The 19,857-nt window shown below is 41.2% G+C and overlaps 1 protein-coding gene across 1 annotated transcript in view; it reads left to right on the top strand.

Moving 5' to 3' along the window:
- The window catches only part of TNIP3 (TNFAIP3 interacting protein 3), a 97,766-nt gene that overhangs the window by 62,598 nt on the left and 15,311 nt on the right, over positions 1–19,857 (top strand). The window contains exons 8-13 of the mRNA XM_073341025.1: positions 1,305–1,436; positions 6,384–6,512; positions 10,399–10,518; positions 13,110–13,235; positions 15,006–15,059; positions 16,112–16,270. Coding sequence (XP_073197126.1) covers positions 1,305–1,436; positions 6,384–6,512; positions 10,399–10,518; positions 13,110–13,235; positions 15,006–15,059; positions 16,112–16,270 — 720 coding nt within the window. The remainder of the gene's footprint in view (positions 1–1,304; positions 1,437–6,383; positions 6,513–10,398; positions 10,519–13,109; positions 13,236–15,005; positions 15,060–16,111; positions 16,271–19,857) is intronic.

The raw sequence follows: 19,857 nt of genomic DNA, 5'->3' as shown, positions 1-19,857 counted from the left end.
TTTCTATCTGGCTCTAAAAGTGCCACCAGCTGACAGCAGCCCCATCCTTAAATACAAACTAGACTACAGGTATAACTTGAAAAATAACATTAAAACATTTGCATTCTATGTCCATCCCCACCCCTCACGTAAAAGAAAAATTGAGAGTTTGAATATAAAATAGCAAGTAACGTGCATATGGGTTTTCTGGCAATCAGTTACTGGAGCTGAGGTTCAAAGTGGTCTTTGAAGTCCTGTGAGGATTGTTGTGGTCATCAAAACAAGGGTCCTCACACCCTCCACAAGATCATGAAAACTGTGCCCACTTTAAGCCATGCTTCCCTGAGAATTAATCTACAGGTGGGCAGTATGTGCCAAAGCCACTGGAACTGCACAACCACAGCCCCAGATGCCCCTGTGCCATCCCCTATGCTCTGTTCTAGGTTGGTTTATGAATGACCAGCATGGACATCCCCTTTTTGGTATGCAGGTAGGGGAAGCTGAAGTTGCTCCATTAGCCCTCATAGGTGGGTGGATTTTACCCCAGGAGAGGCTATACGGTATAAGGAGCTCCTGTTCTTTTATTTTAAATATAGACTGTTACTACTTTTATTAAGAATTTTGTTAAAACAAGCAGTAGTCTCTTCCTCTCTCCTTTCACATTTCTTTTGAAAATACCATAATGAGTTGGTTAGCAAACTCAGCTGCCTGAGTGTGGTTTCTTCTTTTAAGTAAATAATCATAATTTCCATCAGTGTCGGCCTCTAACTGCCTTATAGGAAAAAGAAATTCCCATTTGTCTTTGGTAGAAAACAAAAATAAAATGTTAATTCCCCCCCCCCCCCAGCTCTATTAATAGACCACAGGGTTCTTTTCTGAATTGCTTATACACAGAGAGAATACACATGACTTGTCTCCATCAGTGCATGATCATTTTACCCCCAGTTGGATTATGAGGCACATCTTTGCAGAAAGAGCCCATGCTAGGGAAGAAAAAAGAGCATTAAATGTGGGAAAATCTTTAGAGGGACTGCTCCTTAACGGAAGTAAATTGGCAGCTAAATCATTGGAGCTAATTGGATTTACAATAGCTGAGGATCTGGCCCAGGGCCAGAGTGTTTAAAAATTTCCATTAGAGAGAGACAAGTATGATTTAGGAAAGGGGGGGGGTGTTATTTACGTACAAACGGTTCTGGCTCCTTCTCTGTGTCTAGCTGCGTGCTGAGAGCAGGAAGGTTTTGAAGGAGCCTTAGGGATACTACTCCATTCAAGTGTCCTCTGGCTCAGTCACGCCCCTGCTGTGAGTGTGTGTGATCATTTTACAGCTTGCAGAAGTGAAAGCGAAACTGGGTGCATCACAGAGGAGTGTCAGCGAGCTGGAGAAAGAAAGGCAGCAGAATCAGCAACAGTGTGAGAGGCTGCAAGCCTTGGCCAGAGATGGACTGCTTCAGGAAGCGGTAGGAGGATTGCACTTTACCTACTTGATTGTGTGTGTCCGTAGAGTTGCATGGGGTTTGCTCTAGTAAGAGATACAGCGTGGGATGAATTACACCAGTGAGATAAGAATAGAGTATCGGGGTTCCTTGTCTGGTGGTGTTATGCTTCTGAGGAGGCGGTAGATCGGAGATCCATCTCTAGAAATGCAAGTGACTCCCAGTGGCTGTGTCACTCCAAAAGTTGGCAGAGGGCTGATGAATAGAGCAATAGAGCGGGGCGGGGGGAAGCATACTGATATGATTGTACGCCTGTCCCCTCTCAAACAGATCTGTAAGTGGGTGAATTTTCTTTATGCTCAATAAAAGAAAATGCTGAAAATATTCTCTCCAAACTGGGTGACTGGGCAACAAAATGGCAGATGAAATTCAGTGTTGATAAATGCAAAGTAATGCACATTGGAAAACATAATCCCAACTATACATACAAAATGATGGGGTCTAAATTGATTGTTATCATTCAAGAAAGAGATCCTGGAGTCATTGTGGATAGTTCTCTGAAAACATCCATGCAAAGTGCATCAGAAATCAAAAAAGCAAACAGAATGTTGGGAATTATTAAGAAAGGGATAGATAATAAGCCGGAAAATATCATATTGCCTCTATATAAATCCATGGTATGCCCCCATCTTGAATACTGCCTGCAGATGTGGTGGTCCCATCTCAAAAAAAGATATATTGGAATTGGAAAAGGTTCAGAAAAGGGCAACAAAAATGATTAGGGGTATGGAATGGCTGCCATATGAGGAGAGATTAATAAGACTGGGACTTTTCAGCTTGGAAAAGACACGACTAAGGGGCGATATGATAGAGGTCTATAAAAATTATGATTGGTGTGGAGAAGGTAAATAGGAAGTGTTATTTACTCCTTCTAATAACACAAGAACTAGGGGTCACCAAATGAAATTAATAGGCAGCAGGTTTAAAACAAACAAAAGGAAGTATTTTTTCACACAATGCACAGTCAACCTGTGGAACTCCTAGCCAGAAGCTGTTGTGAAGGCCAAGACTATAACAGAGTTCAAAAAAGAGCTAGATAAGTTCATGGAGGTTAGGTCCATCAATGGCTATTAGCCAGTATGGACAGGAATGGTGTCCCTAGCCTCTATTTTCCAGAAGCTGGGAATGGGCATCAGGGGATGGATCACTTGATGATTACCTGTTCTGTTCATTCCCTCTGGGACACCTGCCAGTGGCCACTGTCAGAAGACAGGATATTGGTCTGACCCAGTATGGCCATTCTTATGTTCTTACTGTAGGAATTTAAAGGGGAGCCTTAACTGCTAGATACATACACAAAGTGCTTAAGGATAATTTAGGGTAGTCAATATATGTGTGTGTTTAACAGAGCACATGTTGTCAAATACATATATAAATATTTAAAGAGCTCTTTAACTTACTACTGTTAGGCCCAGTCCTGCAAACACTATCTGGTATAGTGCTGACTACTCTGAGTAGTTCAACAGTAAACACACTATGCCCTGTAATATGTGTTTCCTAGCTCAGGTTCTAAGGGTATGTCTACACTGGAAACTTCCAAGTGCTCCCGCGGCAGCGCTTTGAAGTGCGAGTGTGGTCACGCGCGAACGCTGGGAGAGAGCTTTCTCAGTGCTCCTGGTAATCCACCTCAATGAGGAGCCTGTTTACACTGGCACTTTAAAGCACTCAGACTTGCTGTGCTCAGGGTGGTGATTTTTCATGCCCCTGAGCCAGCACGTTAGAGCGCTATAAAATGTAAGTGTAGACATACCCTTAGACTTGAAGTCAGGTCACGGTTCTGTGTTCTTCATGCAAAACATGATGACATGAGACACTGACGCAGTTGGAGGAATGCATTGCTTCCACTTTACCTGTATTAATGTTTGCTATTGGCTGCCATAAGATAAATTCACATCTTTGTATGTAAAGCTTTTCATCTCCTCTTCTAACGTTTCATTGGTAGTCTGTAGTCTTAGGCCCTGATTCAGCAAGGCCCATGAGAGGATCCTTCTCTGATGAAGTGGTCCAAAGAATGAAAGAGCTGGAGAACCATTGGATTAAAGGATGTACAACACAGTATGACAACTTGGCAGCATCCTTCATACAAACCTCAGATAGTCTGCAGAGTTAAAATAAAACATACATAAAGTTTTAAATAGATAGTGGAAGGAGAGTAGCATTAAAAGGGTGTTATCCAGGGACAAAAAGATGTATTTTTCCAGTGGGATCTGAAAATGGATAGTTCAATAAGGCCAAGATATGAAAGGCTTTCCTAGATAACCAACCACTGCAGAAAAGGTTCTCAGAGCAACAGTGGTGAGGGTGAGTGAAGGGACAGAGAGGAGTTCTGTGTTTACATGAGAGAGAATGTGAGAAGAAGAGCAGGGAGAGGGGTAGGGGACAGTGAGTTGTTCTGGAGCAAGTCTATGGAGGGTTTTAAAACAAGGATGGCAGTTTTGAACTGGAATCCGAACTGACTAGAGAACTAGAGGAGGTTGGTTAAATGAGGTAGTGATATGGTTGTGTTCTTTTGTATGTATCAGAAGGGGAGACCCAACATTTTGCATTTGTTGGGATTTAGGAATGGGTGAAGCCTTAGAAATAATAGTAATTGTCAAGGTAAGAAGAGATGAAAACATTTATAAGGATTTTTAGGAGTTTTATAACTTAAAAAAACCCAAGCTCCAAGTTTACTCATGTATCTGTAATCAGGAGATGCTCTGCTAAAATTTACACACTTTTTTGACGAAATTAAATGTTCCAACTAATTTGGAGTATGGTGATGGAATGTAGCCTCGTTATCAGGAAATGTAAGCCTGCAAAGTGCTTTTTCAGTGGGTGGATGTGCACATTAAGATTTATCCTTTTTTTGTGGGCATTTTAATACCATATAAAACACAGCAGCTGACTGCACTGAGGCACACCTGTTGTACATAAGAATGGGTTTTATGGCCTGCAGTGTGCTTAAACACACTGGGTTTAGGTTTGTTGTAGTTTGTTTCATTATTGCCCAAAGCAGCAGACCTCAGAAAATCTCTTAATTTTATTTCTCCTTTTGTACAAGAAGTCCCAAGTTTTAAAATTAAATTAGAAAAATGTCAAAATGAGTCTGATCTAACTCAGTCTGACAAAAGCAGCTAGTGAGGAAAGTTTTAACCCTTCAGAGCAGTGAGGAGAAGCTTGTACAGTACTGTCACTCTGGGAGTTGGATACTGATCTCACCTCCATTTAGCTGTAAATCCACACGGTAACTGCATTGAAGCCAGTGGTGTTTTACGGTCAGACATCAGCAAGACTGTAGATGTAATGTGAAAACAGAATTGGACTGTATGTTTAATGTGCCAGTCATGTTAATCCCTACAATGCTATCTTAAAAATAACATGGTAAAAGTGCTGTCTTAATTAGGGATACTTTCCTTAATTGAGTAATAATTAAGTGTGGTCATGCTCCACTCTGCACAGCTGGGTTGGGGGTAAAGGTAACTTTAAGCTACTTTGATGGCTCCCTGATCCTGGAGCAGGCTGGGTGCTGATTCAGCCTCGCTTGCAATGTAGAGCAACCTCAAGTCTGCTCTTAATTGTCACCTGCTACAGGAACCATTTCATTAGCCAGGGATTGCTGGAGCACTGCTGCACTCCAGCCTGTGCTGGGGATAGGGTTGCCAACTTTCTTCTTCACAAAACTGAACACCCTTGCCCGGCCCACTTCCCTGCCCCTTCCCTGAGGCCCTGCCCCTTCCTCACCCAGTCTCTGAGGCCCGGCCCCCCACTCTCTCCAGCTCCCTTCCCTCTGTCGCTTGCTCTCCCCCACCCTCACTCACTTTCACTGGGCTGGGGCAGGGGGTTGGGATGTGGGAGGGGATGAGGGCTCCAGTTGGGGGTGCTGGCTCCAGGGTGGGGCCAGAAATGAGGAGTTCAGAGTATGGGAGGGGGCTCCGGGTTGAGGTAGAGGGTTGGGGTGTGGGAGCGGGTGCGGGGTCTGGGAGGGTGTTTGGGTGCTGGAGGGGGTTCCAACCTGGGGCAGGATGTTGGGGTGTGGGGTCTGGGAGGGAATTAGGGTGCAGGAGGGGGTTCCAACCTGGGGAGGGGGTTCAGGGTGTGGGCTCCGGCCGGGCAGCGCTTACCTCAGGCAGCACAGTGAGGCTAAGGCAGGCTCCCTGCCTGCCCTGGCTCCACACTGCTCCTGGAAGCAGCCGCCATGTCCGGCCCCTAGGTGGAGGAACATCCAGGAGGCTCTGTATGGTACGTGCTGCCCATGCCTACAGGCGCTGCCCCCCACAGCTCCCATTGGCCATAGTTCCCATCCAATGAGAGCTGCGGAGGCAGTGCTCGGGGCGGGGGCAGTATGTGAAGCTTCCTTGATCGCACCTGTGCCAAGGGGCTGCAGGGACATGCCGGTTGCGTAGCCAGGTCAGGCAGGGAGCCTGCCTTAGCCCCGCTGCGCCGCCAACAGTACTTTTAACGGCCCAGTCAGTGGTGCTGACTGGAGCCACCAGGGTCCCTTTTCTACCAGGCGTTTGGACGCCTGGCAACCCTAGCTAGGGACACCTCCTGTGCTGGGGACTATTATGGGGGACTATTATAACGTAGAGCTGGAGTAATAATCTCTCTGCAACCTCATCTGTTTTGATGCCTGGCTTCAAGGCCCCTTTGTGCAACCCGACTACATGAAGGGGTCAGGATCTGGGCTGGTATGTTTTTTTTTTCTCATCATGTGAGTAGGCAGCGCAGCGCAATCTCAGCACATTTTATAGCATCAGGCTCCAGCGACCCATTGTTTTTCCTGCTGCTTCTCCTTCCAGTAGTTTGGCACAATTGTTTGGGATAACAAAAGTGCAACACATTTGTCAGACAGCAGATAGTCTGAAAACATACTTGAAATTTTTTTTCGTCTGAACCTTATCAACATTTCTATATGTTTTTACATTTCAGAATGAAAAAGAAATCCTAAATGAAGCATTGAATGAACTGAAGGAAGAGAACAAGCTTCTGAAGGAACAAAAAGCTTCAGTGACCAAAAAGAAAGAGTACTATGAATGTGAAATAAGTCGCCTCAACAAGGTATAGACAGAGAAAGGTGTCAGATGGGAAACATTGCTTTAATATTTTTTGTATCTTTGACCTGAATTTATTTCAGGGGACTTTGCTGTTGGATAATGCCAAAGTGGAAGACCCTGAATGTTGAAAATCGGGCGCTCTTCTCTCCTCCCATATTGCTCATCTGCTGTGTTGCTGTGGGTGCACAGCAGTGGAACGCTTATCACTACTGTGGGGAGCTATGGTTAGTGGAGACAGGAAAGGGATTATCTAAGCCCACCCTTCCAGCCAGCTGCTATTGACAGACAGTTGCACTAAGAAGGGGAATGTAAATTTCCTATAGGCCAGCTTTGGAGGAAGCTTCGGCTTCTCACACACAATCTTCTGTGCTTCAAATTCCAAACCTGACTCAAGCACATTGTGGGTTCCTAGTCATCCTCTTGCCTCAGCAATGTTCATTTCTCAAATTCTTCTAACTGACATCGGCAGTCTCTTCCCTCCGCTATCTCCTCTGATCCCTAACCCATGTCGCCCCAGACATAATCCCGTTCTCCCCCTTGCAACATTACTCCCTTCCCTGCTCAGCTTTATAGGGTAGAATCCTGGCTCCAGTTGAAGTCAATGGCAAAGCTCTTTTTTACTTTATTTCACCACAATCTTTCTCTCCTGGCACCCAACCACCTTCCTTCTCTTGCCTTACAGCTCAGAATCCAAATCCTTTACACCAGACAGCGCCCTGTGAAATGCTGTTTTTAAAAAGGGGGGAAAGTAGTAAATGTTGAATTAAGAGAGCACAGAAAGCAAGATGTGTTTTCTAACAATGTACCTCTTGGTAAACCACAAAAGCTTCCTGAGGAAATATACTGCTCTTAAAAATTACTGTGACGTAACTTTGAGTGATGCATAGGCTAAATTCAAAGCAAGGAAAATGCATGTTGCCTTGTAAAAAAATTTGACTGAATTTGTGGTCTCTCTAGCTGTCTCCGAAATGCATTGACTGGACTCACACAGGAACTTTGTGTGACTTCAGCTCCGAAGGTCTATTCATAAAATAATTTACTGGAACATATTGTTCTGTTTTGCTAGGGTCTTGTAGTGTGGTTGGGACTGAGGAGGAGGGTGGGAAATATACTCATTTGGGAAGAGCTGTGCTGCCAGTGAGATACCTGTTGCTCTATAATACAGAACTCACTGAGTGAAAGAGAGAATTGTTCTTTCTGGCTTACCTTGTATTTGGGTTCTTCTATAACTATTTCACTAATGTACATAGAAACTGTTGTCCACAGTATTACCAGCCCGATGGATTCAAAAATTGAGTTAGACTGCCCCAAAATCATGAGATTTAAAAAATAAATGTTCTTTTTATTCGCTTTATGTTTTTTCAAGCCTTTAGAGTTCACATTTTCCAGCTTTTTCTCCACACAATGATGTCTAGAGACTTCGGGGGAGGGGGATAACAGATAAACAGAGAAGCAGAGACTCGTTTTGCAGACAGCATAAAAACAGTCCTTCCAGATGGCTTGAGAAGCAGTGTTGCCGCATATTTTAGATTGTAGCTTAATACATAAACAGTAGATTTCTTCCACCCTCCTCCTCCTCCAGGTACTATAAAAATGAGAACTGTTGAGGGCCACAGAATAATCTGTGAATTCTCCTAGTGGATCAGCACAAAATTATTTACAGCACACGTGTATAATTCTGATATACTAGGAAAATTCACAATGTTCTTCCAATTCATCTCCTCCCCTTCCACCTGTGTTTGTGGTGAGCTGATCTGGAGCTAGCACAGATCTGTGACATAAAGTATGTTGGAATTGTTGCCACCTAAAAAACTAATCAAAGTTTTTATTTTAAAGGTGTATATAAAGTCAGCAGAGTTAAAATGGATATGACAAATAAGCTTTATAAGCTTGTTGACTGATTTATTAAAGGAGACAGAATGCATAAAATTCAGTGCAAAAAAATCAGAGAAATGGGAAAACAATACCTCATCAGGGAACAATGAAATAAGGTCATCTTTGAATCAGAGAGCCTGAACCACTGCGTGCAACAAGGCACAGGTGGATACCACATGCATAGGTGGGGAAATAAAACCAGATTTCATTCACATTCATCCCAAGCATCTATACTTAACAAATCATATGTAAAAGAACGGGTTTGACTAGGCACAGACCAGAAGAGTGTTTTAGCTTTCAAATGTGTTGTGATCCCATTAAGCTTTACAGAGTCTTTTTCCTGCCTCCCTCAATCCCACCCCCAACTTGTAATTAAATTTTATTTTAACAGGAGTATATCTTGCAGAGAATTAGGACATACTGCTCCGCTCAGGCTGGGGGTTGCCATAGATATTTGGCTCTCCATTAATTTTATTACTTGTACACAGCAGCGAAATATCATTGCAGAAATAGAATGGTCCAGAATAACACTAACTCAGAGGGGCAGGCTGCCCCATGAAGTGTGATACAATATAGAGAATCTACAAGTTGACCAGCTGCATATATTTTTATACTATCTCATCTTTACATCCAACCTTATTCACACAACCGTGCACATATATTGTAATGTGCTCCTCTCAAACGCCACAACTATTAGGACAGTACTCAAGGTAGCTCAGCAGTTTGGATTAGATTAAAAGTCCTCTCTCCTCTTTCAGTTTCCTCCTTGGGAGGCTATAGGTTATAACTATAGTTTTACTCTCACTATTTCATGGAAGACAAGGCACATAATATTAACCTTTGGGTTACTATGGCCATATGTGCTTTTGGAATTCCTTGTAACTCCTGCTCTGCCCACCCTTTGTCTCTCTAAATCGGTCTTCCCTCCCTTATGACCTTGTATGGGAGCTGGCCAACAGGAGGTCACTTCAGATGGACTCTACTGAGCATTCTGAGAAAATTCAGAGACATCCACATTAGGGAGTGGTTCCTCTGTGGACTCCTGGGGAGCCTTTTGATAGTTGGCTGTTTGATGGTCACTCTAAACAGTTCAGACAAGGAGAGAAGTCTGAAACAATTACCAGGAGTTATATATTTTAAAAATGCATAATGTTGAGCATGGTCTCCTCGACAGAGGTTGAGATGGGCCGACACCAAATGGCAAATGGCCATGTCAGCATAATAAAGCAATCTGACATTTGTTAGCTGGTGATAAGTCATAGAGAGTGAGGAGAAACAATAGTTTTAAGATGATTCCAAACCCATGAATAATTTGAATACAGTAATCTCAAAAAAACAATGTAAGGGAAGTAATACAAAGTATCATAGCAGGGTTGGACTGAAAAGCAGAGCAGTAGTAATATACTGGTGTAGTGTGTGTAATCATGACTCCCTCTAATGGCTGGCCATAGGGACTACGCAACCTCCTGCATGCCAAGAGATAAAGGAGGTGGAACTCATGCTGTACAAATGTGTACTTTTAGTGCTTAAAGGTCTTTGGTTTAGTCCATGCTGTAGCCATTATTTGCTAAATACTGTAATGGCTAAATGTTTTTTTAAAAATGTTTAGTTTTGGGAACCCATCTTTAGGAACCTACATTTTTTTTTTCCCCAAAATTTTCTCTAGGCTTTCTAAAACTCTGATTTTTCATTGGTAAATGTAAATTGGATAGACCTCCAATGGCTCGATTTGAAAGTGCAAATGCTACTTATGAATGCAATCTAAGCACCGAGTCTCCCAGAATGATAGTGTCCCAAACCTAGAAGCTGGAATGTAGTCGCTTTGAAAATTTGGGTAATTAAATATTAGTCGCACAGTTTATATACCGCATGAACTCTGTGACAATTATAAATGCAGTCAAAAGCAATTCATGACTTGCTTGAACCTGTTCAGTTAGAGATGCCAACACTGTAATGATTAAAAAGAAATTAATCTGACGTGGTGAATCCAAGTCTGCAGTTACATGTTGTTGCAGGCCCTTCTGGATGCATTGCAAAAGCAGTGCCCGTCCTTTCTTGTGCCTCATTTGGATAAGGCTGACAGGAACTGCACCCATGAAGAGATGAGGACCCAATTGGAAGTTCTCAAACAGCAGGTGAGAATGCCTGGAAGTCAGTCTGAATGAGTTTAACACTGTACTATTTTCTCCCCTTTCTCCTAAGAACTGTGTTTTGGTTAACTTGTTATCCTGATTTTGAAAGGAGGAAGCAGTCTGCCTTTAGTCCAGATAAAATGATGCTTTTAAGATCCTGTTATCACAGTGGTATGCATTGTCATTGGATGAAATTCAGTCCTGAGGATCAGCACAAGGTCTATGACCATGTGGGGATGGGGATGTGGGCAGTTAGACCTACTGGTCAGAGCCAGGGTCAGAAGCCAGAAAGAAAAGCCAGAGTCAGAGCTGGGATTTGGATCACGCCAAAAGTGGAGCCAGAATCAGTGTCAGGAGTCACACTGAGGGTCGTGACTGGAGTCATAGTCAGAGAGCTGTGCTAAGGGTCAAGCTGAAGCCAAAATCAGAGCATAGTATCGAGGATCAAACCAGAGTCAGGGAACAATGCCAGGGTCATACCAGAGTCAAGAGTTAGGATCCAGTTCAGCAGCAGATCAGGAGTTTTCTCAGTTGCTCAGACAACTTCCTGTGCTACTTCCGGCTTAAGTCATGTGTTTGGTCCAATTGCTGGAGCTGGACATCTGCTCCAGTCAGGAGCTTCATGAGCAGAGCCTCTAGTGGTCCAGGGTCCTGTTAGCCCCCATCCGTACTAGTTCTGGAGTGCTGTCAGTTAGCGGCCGCTATCTGGGCAGTGCTTGGGGACCTGCAGGCCCAAGTTTGAGATCTGCAATCCCTCACAGCATCACTTAAACCATCACATAAGGCTTATGTCAGATATAAGAAGGTCATAGGCATTGTGCTAGCTATCTGTACAGGACTGAATTTTACCATAATGAATTATATATTTTAAGAGTTATTGATTAGTCTGATATTGATCTCTTGCATTCTGCCTGTCCTCATTTCTTGTGAGCTGGCACTGTATTGAATTGTATAAGAATCCTGTTCTTGGAAAACCAGGATGTCGCACATCTCGGTATTCTAGTCTCTCAGAAGAATGATGCAGCACAAGCAGACATAAATCACAACCTGCATATTGGCTGCAGAGAAAACTCTGCTGTTGTTGGAGAATCTGGAGGTAATCAGTATTACAATCATCATTTTGAGAAATGGATATGATTTTCTTTGGTTTGTTTTCTCTCTATCTAGGAATAGGTCAGTTTAAACTCACCTGAAAAGTACCTAAATTTTTAAATTTTAGGTCTGTCATCCTGTACAGTGTTAGGCAAAGTTATTGAAACACAAATAGACGTGATCAGAAGATACATGGGATAAAATACTTGTTTCTGTCACGTTTGACCAGTTGAGCCAGACTCGACTCTCTAATATAGTGTATGCAACATGCTGGGGAGCAGAATCTTGTACTTCATTGTGCTGTAATGGGTTACTTCATTCTGCTAGACAATAAAATAGTGTACATCATTTCTCAAAATCCTCCTGGGGGAACTGAAATGTAGCCGGTCAGTTTTATTAATGTATGTTGCTAGTTGTAGATGTCAGTATAGTCATTCTGGACTTTACACAACATGAAGGGGGACAGAAGAGTTGTGTGGAGGAGGATCGGGGATAGGCATCTATATGATATTATCATCTCCATTGCTTAGCCATCTTTGGCCCATCCCTGGCTGCATAGCTTTATGCAGGAAGAGAACCGATAGGACTACATGCACTGGCAGAAGTGTCTAAAGAGCATTGCTGGTGTTGCCAGCTATATGTAGGTAATGCAGATAGTGATTTACAAGTTATCTTGTTTCATTTTCTCTGGTTCAGTTGATGGCATTTCTTCACTGAACCAGAGAAACAGCAGTAATATTAACTTGTGACTTAAGTGCTGCATGTATAAAAATGCTGGCTGGTTAATAGCAAAAACATTTTTAATTCATGGTGCATCCGGTGAGGGATCATTGAGATGCTTCGTGGGTCCCAGCTTACCTCTGGCCTATCATTCTGTTTCAGTGATAAGCTCAGTTTTATATATCCTCATGTTAGCATTTCAGGGACTATCCCTTGCAAGGTCCTGAATACCGCCTGCATGGTAAGAACCAGCAGATCCAGCAGTGGAAGTTGAAGATGCTAATCATTAGAGCTCGTTGGAAAATGGGGAAACTTAAAATATTTGTCTCTTAAACCGGCATTTGAATCATCTTGAAGAATCCATGCCCTTAATATTTGTAATCTTAGTGCTAATCCCGTCTAAGGCAGTTCCCAAGCAAGCCATTCAAATATAGCAATATTCCACAAATACTGAGATTGTGAATTATTTGTGAGTGGGATCAAATGCAGATAAACAGAGTAAGCAAGTGTGACTAAAGCTAGGAAAAGCATGGAAAAAATGTTGAAGGTAGATATATAATAGAAGGGATCAGTCTAAAAAGTGCTCTGTAAATTAGCAGTTGCTTGTCGCTTAGTTTGTAAAAATGACACAGGAAATGTAGAATTCCAGTGAGAGTTCCCTCTTAGGATGAATTCTGTATGTGTTTGGAATGTGTGTTTAAAAAACAAAAAAGAGTAATGGAAACCTTGGATCACTGTAGCACTATCACAATACATTTCATAAATAACATTAATAATTTCAGGTACAGATATATGAAGAAGACTTTAAAAAGGAGAGATCTGACCGAGAAAGACTTAATGAAGAGAAAGAAGCACTGCAAAAACTTAATGAAAGATCACAGTCCCAATTGAACAAGCTGAATTCTCAGGTATGATTGAAAGAAAGTTGCCATTGCCAGCACATGTGCATTTTATTTTTATTTTCTGATTCTCCATACAGCCCAAGACTTTTTGACTTCCTTTAATTGACATTGGATTTTATTTGAGGTCACCACGTGGGATGAAATCATTCTGAAGCAATGTTGTAAAGAGATGAGAAATGATGAGAGACTTCTTCCAAATTAAGTGGATGGAGTGTCTTATTAAAAAGGCTGTTCAGTATCCTTAAACCACAGTCCTTTTGTCTCTCTCTTTTTATTTGTTTTGTTGGCATGCACTTGATATAAGAAATGCAGCCTCATCCCCAAACTTTGAAATAAAAAATGTGTGGCCCCAAGTCCTGCTCTATTACAGAGACCTGAGTGTCAAGACAGTGGTGTTACTCCAGAGTAACCGAGAGCAGAATTTGTCCTCATTCCGATTAATAGAGCAGTCTGAACTGAGTCGTTCCGTTTGCTGGGAAATCCTTTTTTATCTCCAGTGTGATGTCAGTGTTCTGAGACGGGAGAAGCTGAAACGAAATCATGGCACGTACAAAATATTGAGCTTTCACAATCTCCTCTAAAAATAATGAAACCGCAAGACTTCTCTGTGACAGAAGTTGAGCAACATTTTGCAATAAGTGGCAAGTCATTATGGAATGTACTCTGCTGTACTATCATCCCTCTGGACTTCCTTATTTAACCACAGAAGTATTAGCTGATTCTTAACCAACCCACGCAGCAGTACTGTAGACACTGGATTTTACTGGAGCATAAGAAGCAAGGGATTGATACCCGATAAGGTACTTGAGTGCCTCCTGGAGAGGTGTTGAGTGCTCATGGCTCCCATTAACTTCACTGGGAGTTGAGGGCATTTAGCCCTCCCAGCAGGTGTTCAGCATTGCACAGAATAAGGCCCCAAATGAGAGAATATTATTAAAGATGTATGGCACAGAAGGCAGCATTTCATTTTAATGCAAAATTGCTAGTGATGCTACAAGTAGTTTCAGAGTAGCAGCCGTGTTAGTCTGTATTCGCAAAAAGAAAAGGAGTACTTGTGGCACCTTAGAGATGTATATAAATCTCCCTGCTGTATTTTCCACTGAATGCATCCGATGAAGTGAGCTGTAGCTCATGAAAGCTTATGCTCAAATAAATTTGTTAGTCTCTAAGGTGCCACAAGTACTCCTCTTGCTACAAGTAGTGCCATCCGGGGCATTCAAGCACATGGGAATAGCATGGACATCCTTAGTATGCTACCCACTCAGTAGACATTGGGTATTTCTGTGGAGGAATGACATTTTAATCCACTTGGGAATGTTTTAAAGAGTTCAGGTGGTTTTAAAGCCATTTCTCTTAGTGATATTTGTGCTATGGTAGATCCCAGCCGGGAGTAGAAATGGCTGCATAGAGCTTCCTTCCAGTGGTCAGAGGAGGGTGTGCCAGCCCTTCACTTCAGTGTTGGGAGATCACTCTAAAACACCAATATGTGGGGGAGGGGGAACCACCTACTCCTCTCCAGTGATGTGATCAGGGATAGCAGAGGCATTCTTTGTCATGCACACACAAAGTAGTTTCTTGTAGATGGCCCATGAGCCAGTGAGGATCTCATCATAACATGCACATGCATGGGAGTTGTTCCAGCTCCAGTGCTGTAGAAGCTCCAGTGTATGTGTAATGCGTGGTGTCTTCTGTGATTAACTGACAGTTGTGTTGGAAGCAGCTTTGGGACAGGCAGTCAAGATGATTTATCAAAATGAAAATTGTATTTCTCCACAGATAAAAGCATGTTGGCGAGAAAAAGAACGTCTAGAGAAGCAATTAAAGCAACAGGTGTGTGTGTGCCTCTTCAGTACTTTGTGTTTTGCATTTACATTAAATGTTTCAAGGCTTCTGTGAGCTAGTAGAGTAAATCCCTACTTCTAAACTACTCATCTTTCCTCCTTAAGGGCCAGATCCTTCAGCTTTTATCTGTGTTATACCACCAAAGTCACTGGGACGATACATGAGAGTAAGGGCTGCAGGATCAGCTCTGAAAGCATTCCATAATAATAAACTCTTTGCTCCCCATAGAAAACTTTCTCTACATATATGGCGGTTGCTACAGGCATGCTATCCATTGAGCAAGTTTCACTACATCAGAGTTCACTAGGGATTAAATTCACCCATTTGCAGAGGCTCAGCACAATGCTTGTGTACCCTGAAAGCACCCTCTATAAGCATGTTTCACTGTATTAACTCTGGCCCAAATTCACTCAATAAAGGGTCTGTGATTGATTTGATAATATTTGTGAGGGTGCCTGACGAGTGATAGGTATATCAGTGCAAAGTACTTATTTGATTGGGTCAATTTGTGAGGTGCTGACTCCAGCTTTTACTTTTTTTTTTTTTTTTTTTTGGCTCAGTCTTTTACCAAAGCATATTTCCATTGACTTCATTGGGCTTCAGTAAAGCCTGAGCAACAACAGACCAAAAACTGTGAGGACCTCAAGATTTGGCTCATTACTATCTATATTATTTATTAACCAGGTTCCATGTTAAGCAAGTCTGCATGTGGTTAGTATTGGTTGAACAGTGAGTGCTACTACAAGAGATAAAAATGTCAGTTGGTGCCAGAAAACAATGTGTGCAAGGTAGGTATCAAATACTTGATCCAACAGAAAAATTTCAGTGGTGCTTGGCAGGGTGTGCGGAAGATGCTGTATCAGGAGAGATTTATTTGTTCATCAACATTCAGAATAGGTTAAATTAGAAGTCTTGTAGCCAATTATGGGTCTGGACCCTTCTTCGCTATTAGTGTTCAGTGGTTAATTTGTATTGGCATTCTGTTTGATCCACATGTGCGGCTAGTAGCATGGTTTTAAAAAAAAATGTTTTTCCTACAGACAAAAGACCTCCCTGTGCCATCTGAGAGGTGCTGCTTCCCACCTCAGATGTTCCTTCCATCTTGTGTTAATTATGGAAACTGTGGATTAGTTCTCCACTACCAAGACCCTCGAGTACACATGGCATCAAGGGGCATGTATGATCAGCAACAGCACCCTGTGAGTAGGACTTCTGTCAGTTATCATTTTGTAGATCTTAAAACATGGCAACCTTACGTGAGTACTGTGATCCTTTCAGTGATTCATTCTACCCTCTTCTTCAATGAGCTTGATTGTCTCTCAATCCATTTCAGGATCCAGATGAAATTTTTCCTCTGTGTTTTCAAAGCTGTCCATGGACTTGAACCAGCCTTGTGCCTGATCTCTGCTCAGTCTCTCTCCCTGCCTCTCTCCACACAAATCCCCAGTCTTCATTTAATAAGTCCTGCTCTGTCACATTTTGTGAAATCTAGACTGGCCTTTGATTCCACACTTCTTTTCAACCCTCATCTGAAAAAGTCTTTTCTCTCCCTTTGATGTTTCTGTTTTCTCTTATAATTTTTCATGTTAAATTTGTAACTCTGGTCCCACTTTCCTGCCTCCTTGGGAAAATCTGCAGAAGTGGGCTAAAGGGGAGGGAAAGTCCTTGCAGGGATTTCTCTCCATTTCTTGAGTGTGCTCTGAATGGCGCTGAGGGCGAGATCAGTCTCTGCAGGACCCAAAGGCTAAAAGACATCTTTTCTCCCCTGCTTCTGGTTCGTCTCAAGTGCTTCCTGTGTAGATCTCTGACATACTTACATATCTCACCAACTTGATTTCAGTCTGAATTTTACCATTAAAACTGACCCTTATAGGTTTTGTACAATTTATGCTTTCTCTGAATAGAGAGAAATAATTAAAACCTTTATAAATGCATTTTATATATAATGTTCCTAAAGGGAAAGGGGGTTATTTTACATTTGATTTAATTAGAAAATATCTAATATTATTGAAAATAAATTTTACGCAGGAAGTTTTATTAGAATTTCACTATCATTTAGATCAACTCAGAATCCCATCACAAGTCATGTCTCATTTCTACAGTGCAGCATGGTTTACCTGTATTCATAAACATGAATTGTTCTGTGAGATACGTAGCATGTCTCTGGGCATTCAAAATAAATAATAGTGACAACAAAAGTTCAAACGCTAGTCCTGTTGAAATCAATGTGATTATTTTCTTGACTTGTGTGAAAGCAAAAGTTGGCCTAAATAAATATTTGTTGAATACAATGTCAAATTTTCCTGTCATATGTAGTGAATCACCATATTTATTTGGACAACCTGCTTGACTCTTGTATGGTTTTGTCATTCAAGAATAATGTAGCCATCCCATAATTAGGATGACTTTATACAGCACTGCACTATCATATCCTCTCTATATAGCATGCAAACATTTCTGTGCAAAGAGATGAACTAGTAGCAAGATACATAACTCTGCTATAAAGCCCTAAGGGCCAAATGCTGACATCTTGATGCATATTTAGTAATATCTTGCTCCAGGATAGCTGTGTTTTAAATGGGACTAGCTGAGGACTAAGGTACTACTCAACATGAGTAAGGGTAGTAGAAGGTGGTCCTAAATTATTTTTGAAATATGTCATTTTTCAGGCAAGCTTATTTTATTGTAAAACAATATTACATTACACTTTAAACAAAAAAGTAAAGAGCCTACTAATTTTAAAATCCTATATTTATGCATATAATGTTACATATTAAATGTATTAATTATTCCAGCAATTCTAGCTTAACTTTGCAAAATGTGTTTTTTATGCTTTCAAACTTCAGAAATCTGAGGAAAATTGTGGGCAAGCAGGTCATTTTTGTGTTAGAAATACACTAATCTGTGTGTTTATCAGAGTTTGAAATATTGTAAAATATTTCTCACTGCAGTTTGGACTCGGTCCCAGATTATTTTGGCTTTCCTCCTTGAGCTTTCATCATCTGTGTTTCTAATTGTACCAGAGGACTCTCTGGGTTTATAAATTTTGCCATTCCTAAAGGAGTGCTGAGAAGGTGCAGTCCGTTTCTGATTGTTGCTTTGAAGTTCCCATCCTTATTTTTTGAGGTTTCTATGAAATGTTTTTCTTATGTGAGCATAGTGTTGCTTTTTGCTATTTAGATCACTGAGAAATTTTCAGTGAAGAAGAAATGTGAGAGGATTTAATGAGCGTCTTGATTTAACAAATGTAATACTGTGCATTTACTCTGTGTGCTTCTGAATGTTTACCTTTTCTGCATCTCATTTTTTGTTTCTATTGAAAATTTTTAAGGAAACTTTTATATTTAGTCTGACTCGAAATACTTCTCTCTTCTGTCCTTGGATTTCTTTCAAGACAGTAATATGAGAGAGAAAAGAAGTAGTAGTGAATTAGAGAATTGCATGTGCATTATGAACTGAATAGAGCAAAGCACTTAAGCACAAGCTTAACTTCTTGAAGTTGATGGCACTGTTCATGTGCTTAAAGTTAAGTGTGTACATACGTGCTTTGGCTCAAATTAGTAATTCTTGTGTAAAGTATAGAACTTCCAATTGTAGTGAGACTTCATTTTCCTTAGGCTTATGGTCACTTCTTGAATAATGTTACATAATTGCAAAAGGATTTAGGTTTTACTGACCTTAGCCATCGTCCATAACAAGAGTCCAATCTTGCAGCTCTAACTTAGGCAAAACTCCTACTGAAATCAGTGAAGTGTCTTCCCAGTGAGGATGGATAAGTTGGAATTCTTTAGGGGATAATGTGAATTTTCCCAGAGGTATTTCTGCAAAACAGGGACCATAGAATTTTCCCATCCAATTAATTAATTGAGAGTGGTGATGTATTGCATTTCACAGGCTTCCTTAGCTATCTGAAGCTAGATAGAAAGCCTGACACTACTCCAACTGAGGTTAAAAGGTTTTTTGAAAGTGCTCAGATGTATATAAGAGCTGAGTCCTAATGTAATTAGAAAACAAACAATTTTATAAAATGGTCTTTAAGACTCAAATAGACTGGTAGTTATTTACCACATTTTGCAATGTAAAATAAAGAAATGAATTTCCCTCTCCTATGAAAAATGTGGAGGAATTTCCAGGCAATATCACCATTGTCTTGTTTGTTTGTATTACCATAATGACTAGGAGCCCAAGTTATGGACCAGGACCCCATCTTGGTATCGTCCTCTTGTAGAAAGAAGAAAAAGTCTTTAAAAAAAAATTCCTGTCCTACAGCATATTCAAGGTGGCACATGATGCTATCTAATGCGATTGATACAGTCATCTAAGTCTATGGGAGGACAGGGGAATACACCTTTGAGATGAAGGGTGTTGAAAACGAATGCTGACAAACTGCACACTTCACATTGGAACAGCTTCACCTGCTATGTCCAATGTACCATTCTCTTAACTTCTCAACTGCTTGCATTGGTCCTAGTTAAAAATGGAAATGTTTATAATGTCTTCAGATCCATTTCGTTTGTCTCTGTCTTCTCACTCCCTATCTACAGTGTTCATAAGATTGTTGAAAATCTGATTGATGTTACTAATGTTGCCTTTGATTTGTGGCATTTAGAAAGGTTTATACTGTGCACAGCATTCAAACACATGTTAGAAAAAGAAAAGCTGAAAAACTCAATCAATAGAAATTTAGAGTCAAATCTACGTTTTTTATTTTTTTGGTTTTTGGTAAATTACTTTTGTATGACTAATAAAAAGCTTCACAGCATAATTATATTTTTAACATAGCACT

Source organism: Lepidochelys kempii, chromosome 4, assembly GCF_965140265.1.
Source record: "Lepidochelys kempii isolate rLepKem1 chromosome 4, rLepKem1.hap2, whole genome shotgun sequence".
Classification (NCBI taxonomy): domain Eukaryota; kingdom Metazoa; phylum Chordata; order Testudines; family Cheloniidae; genus Lepidochelys; species Lepidochelys kempii.
This window is presented reverse-complemented; position numbering and strand designations above follow the sequence as displayed.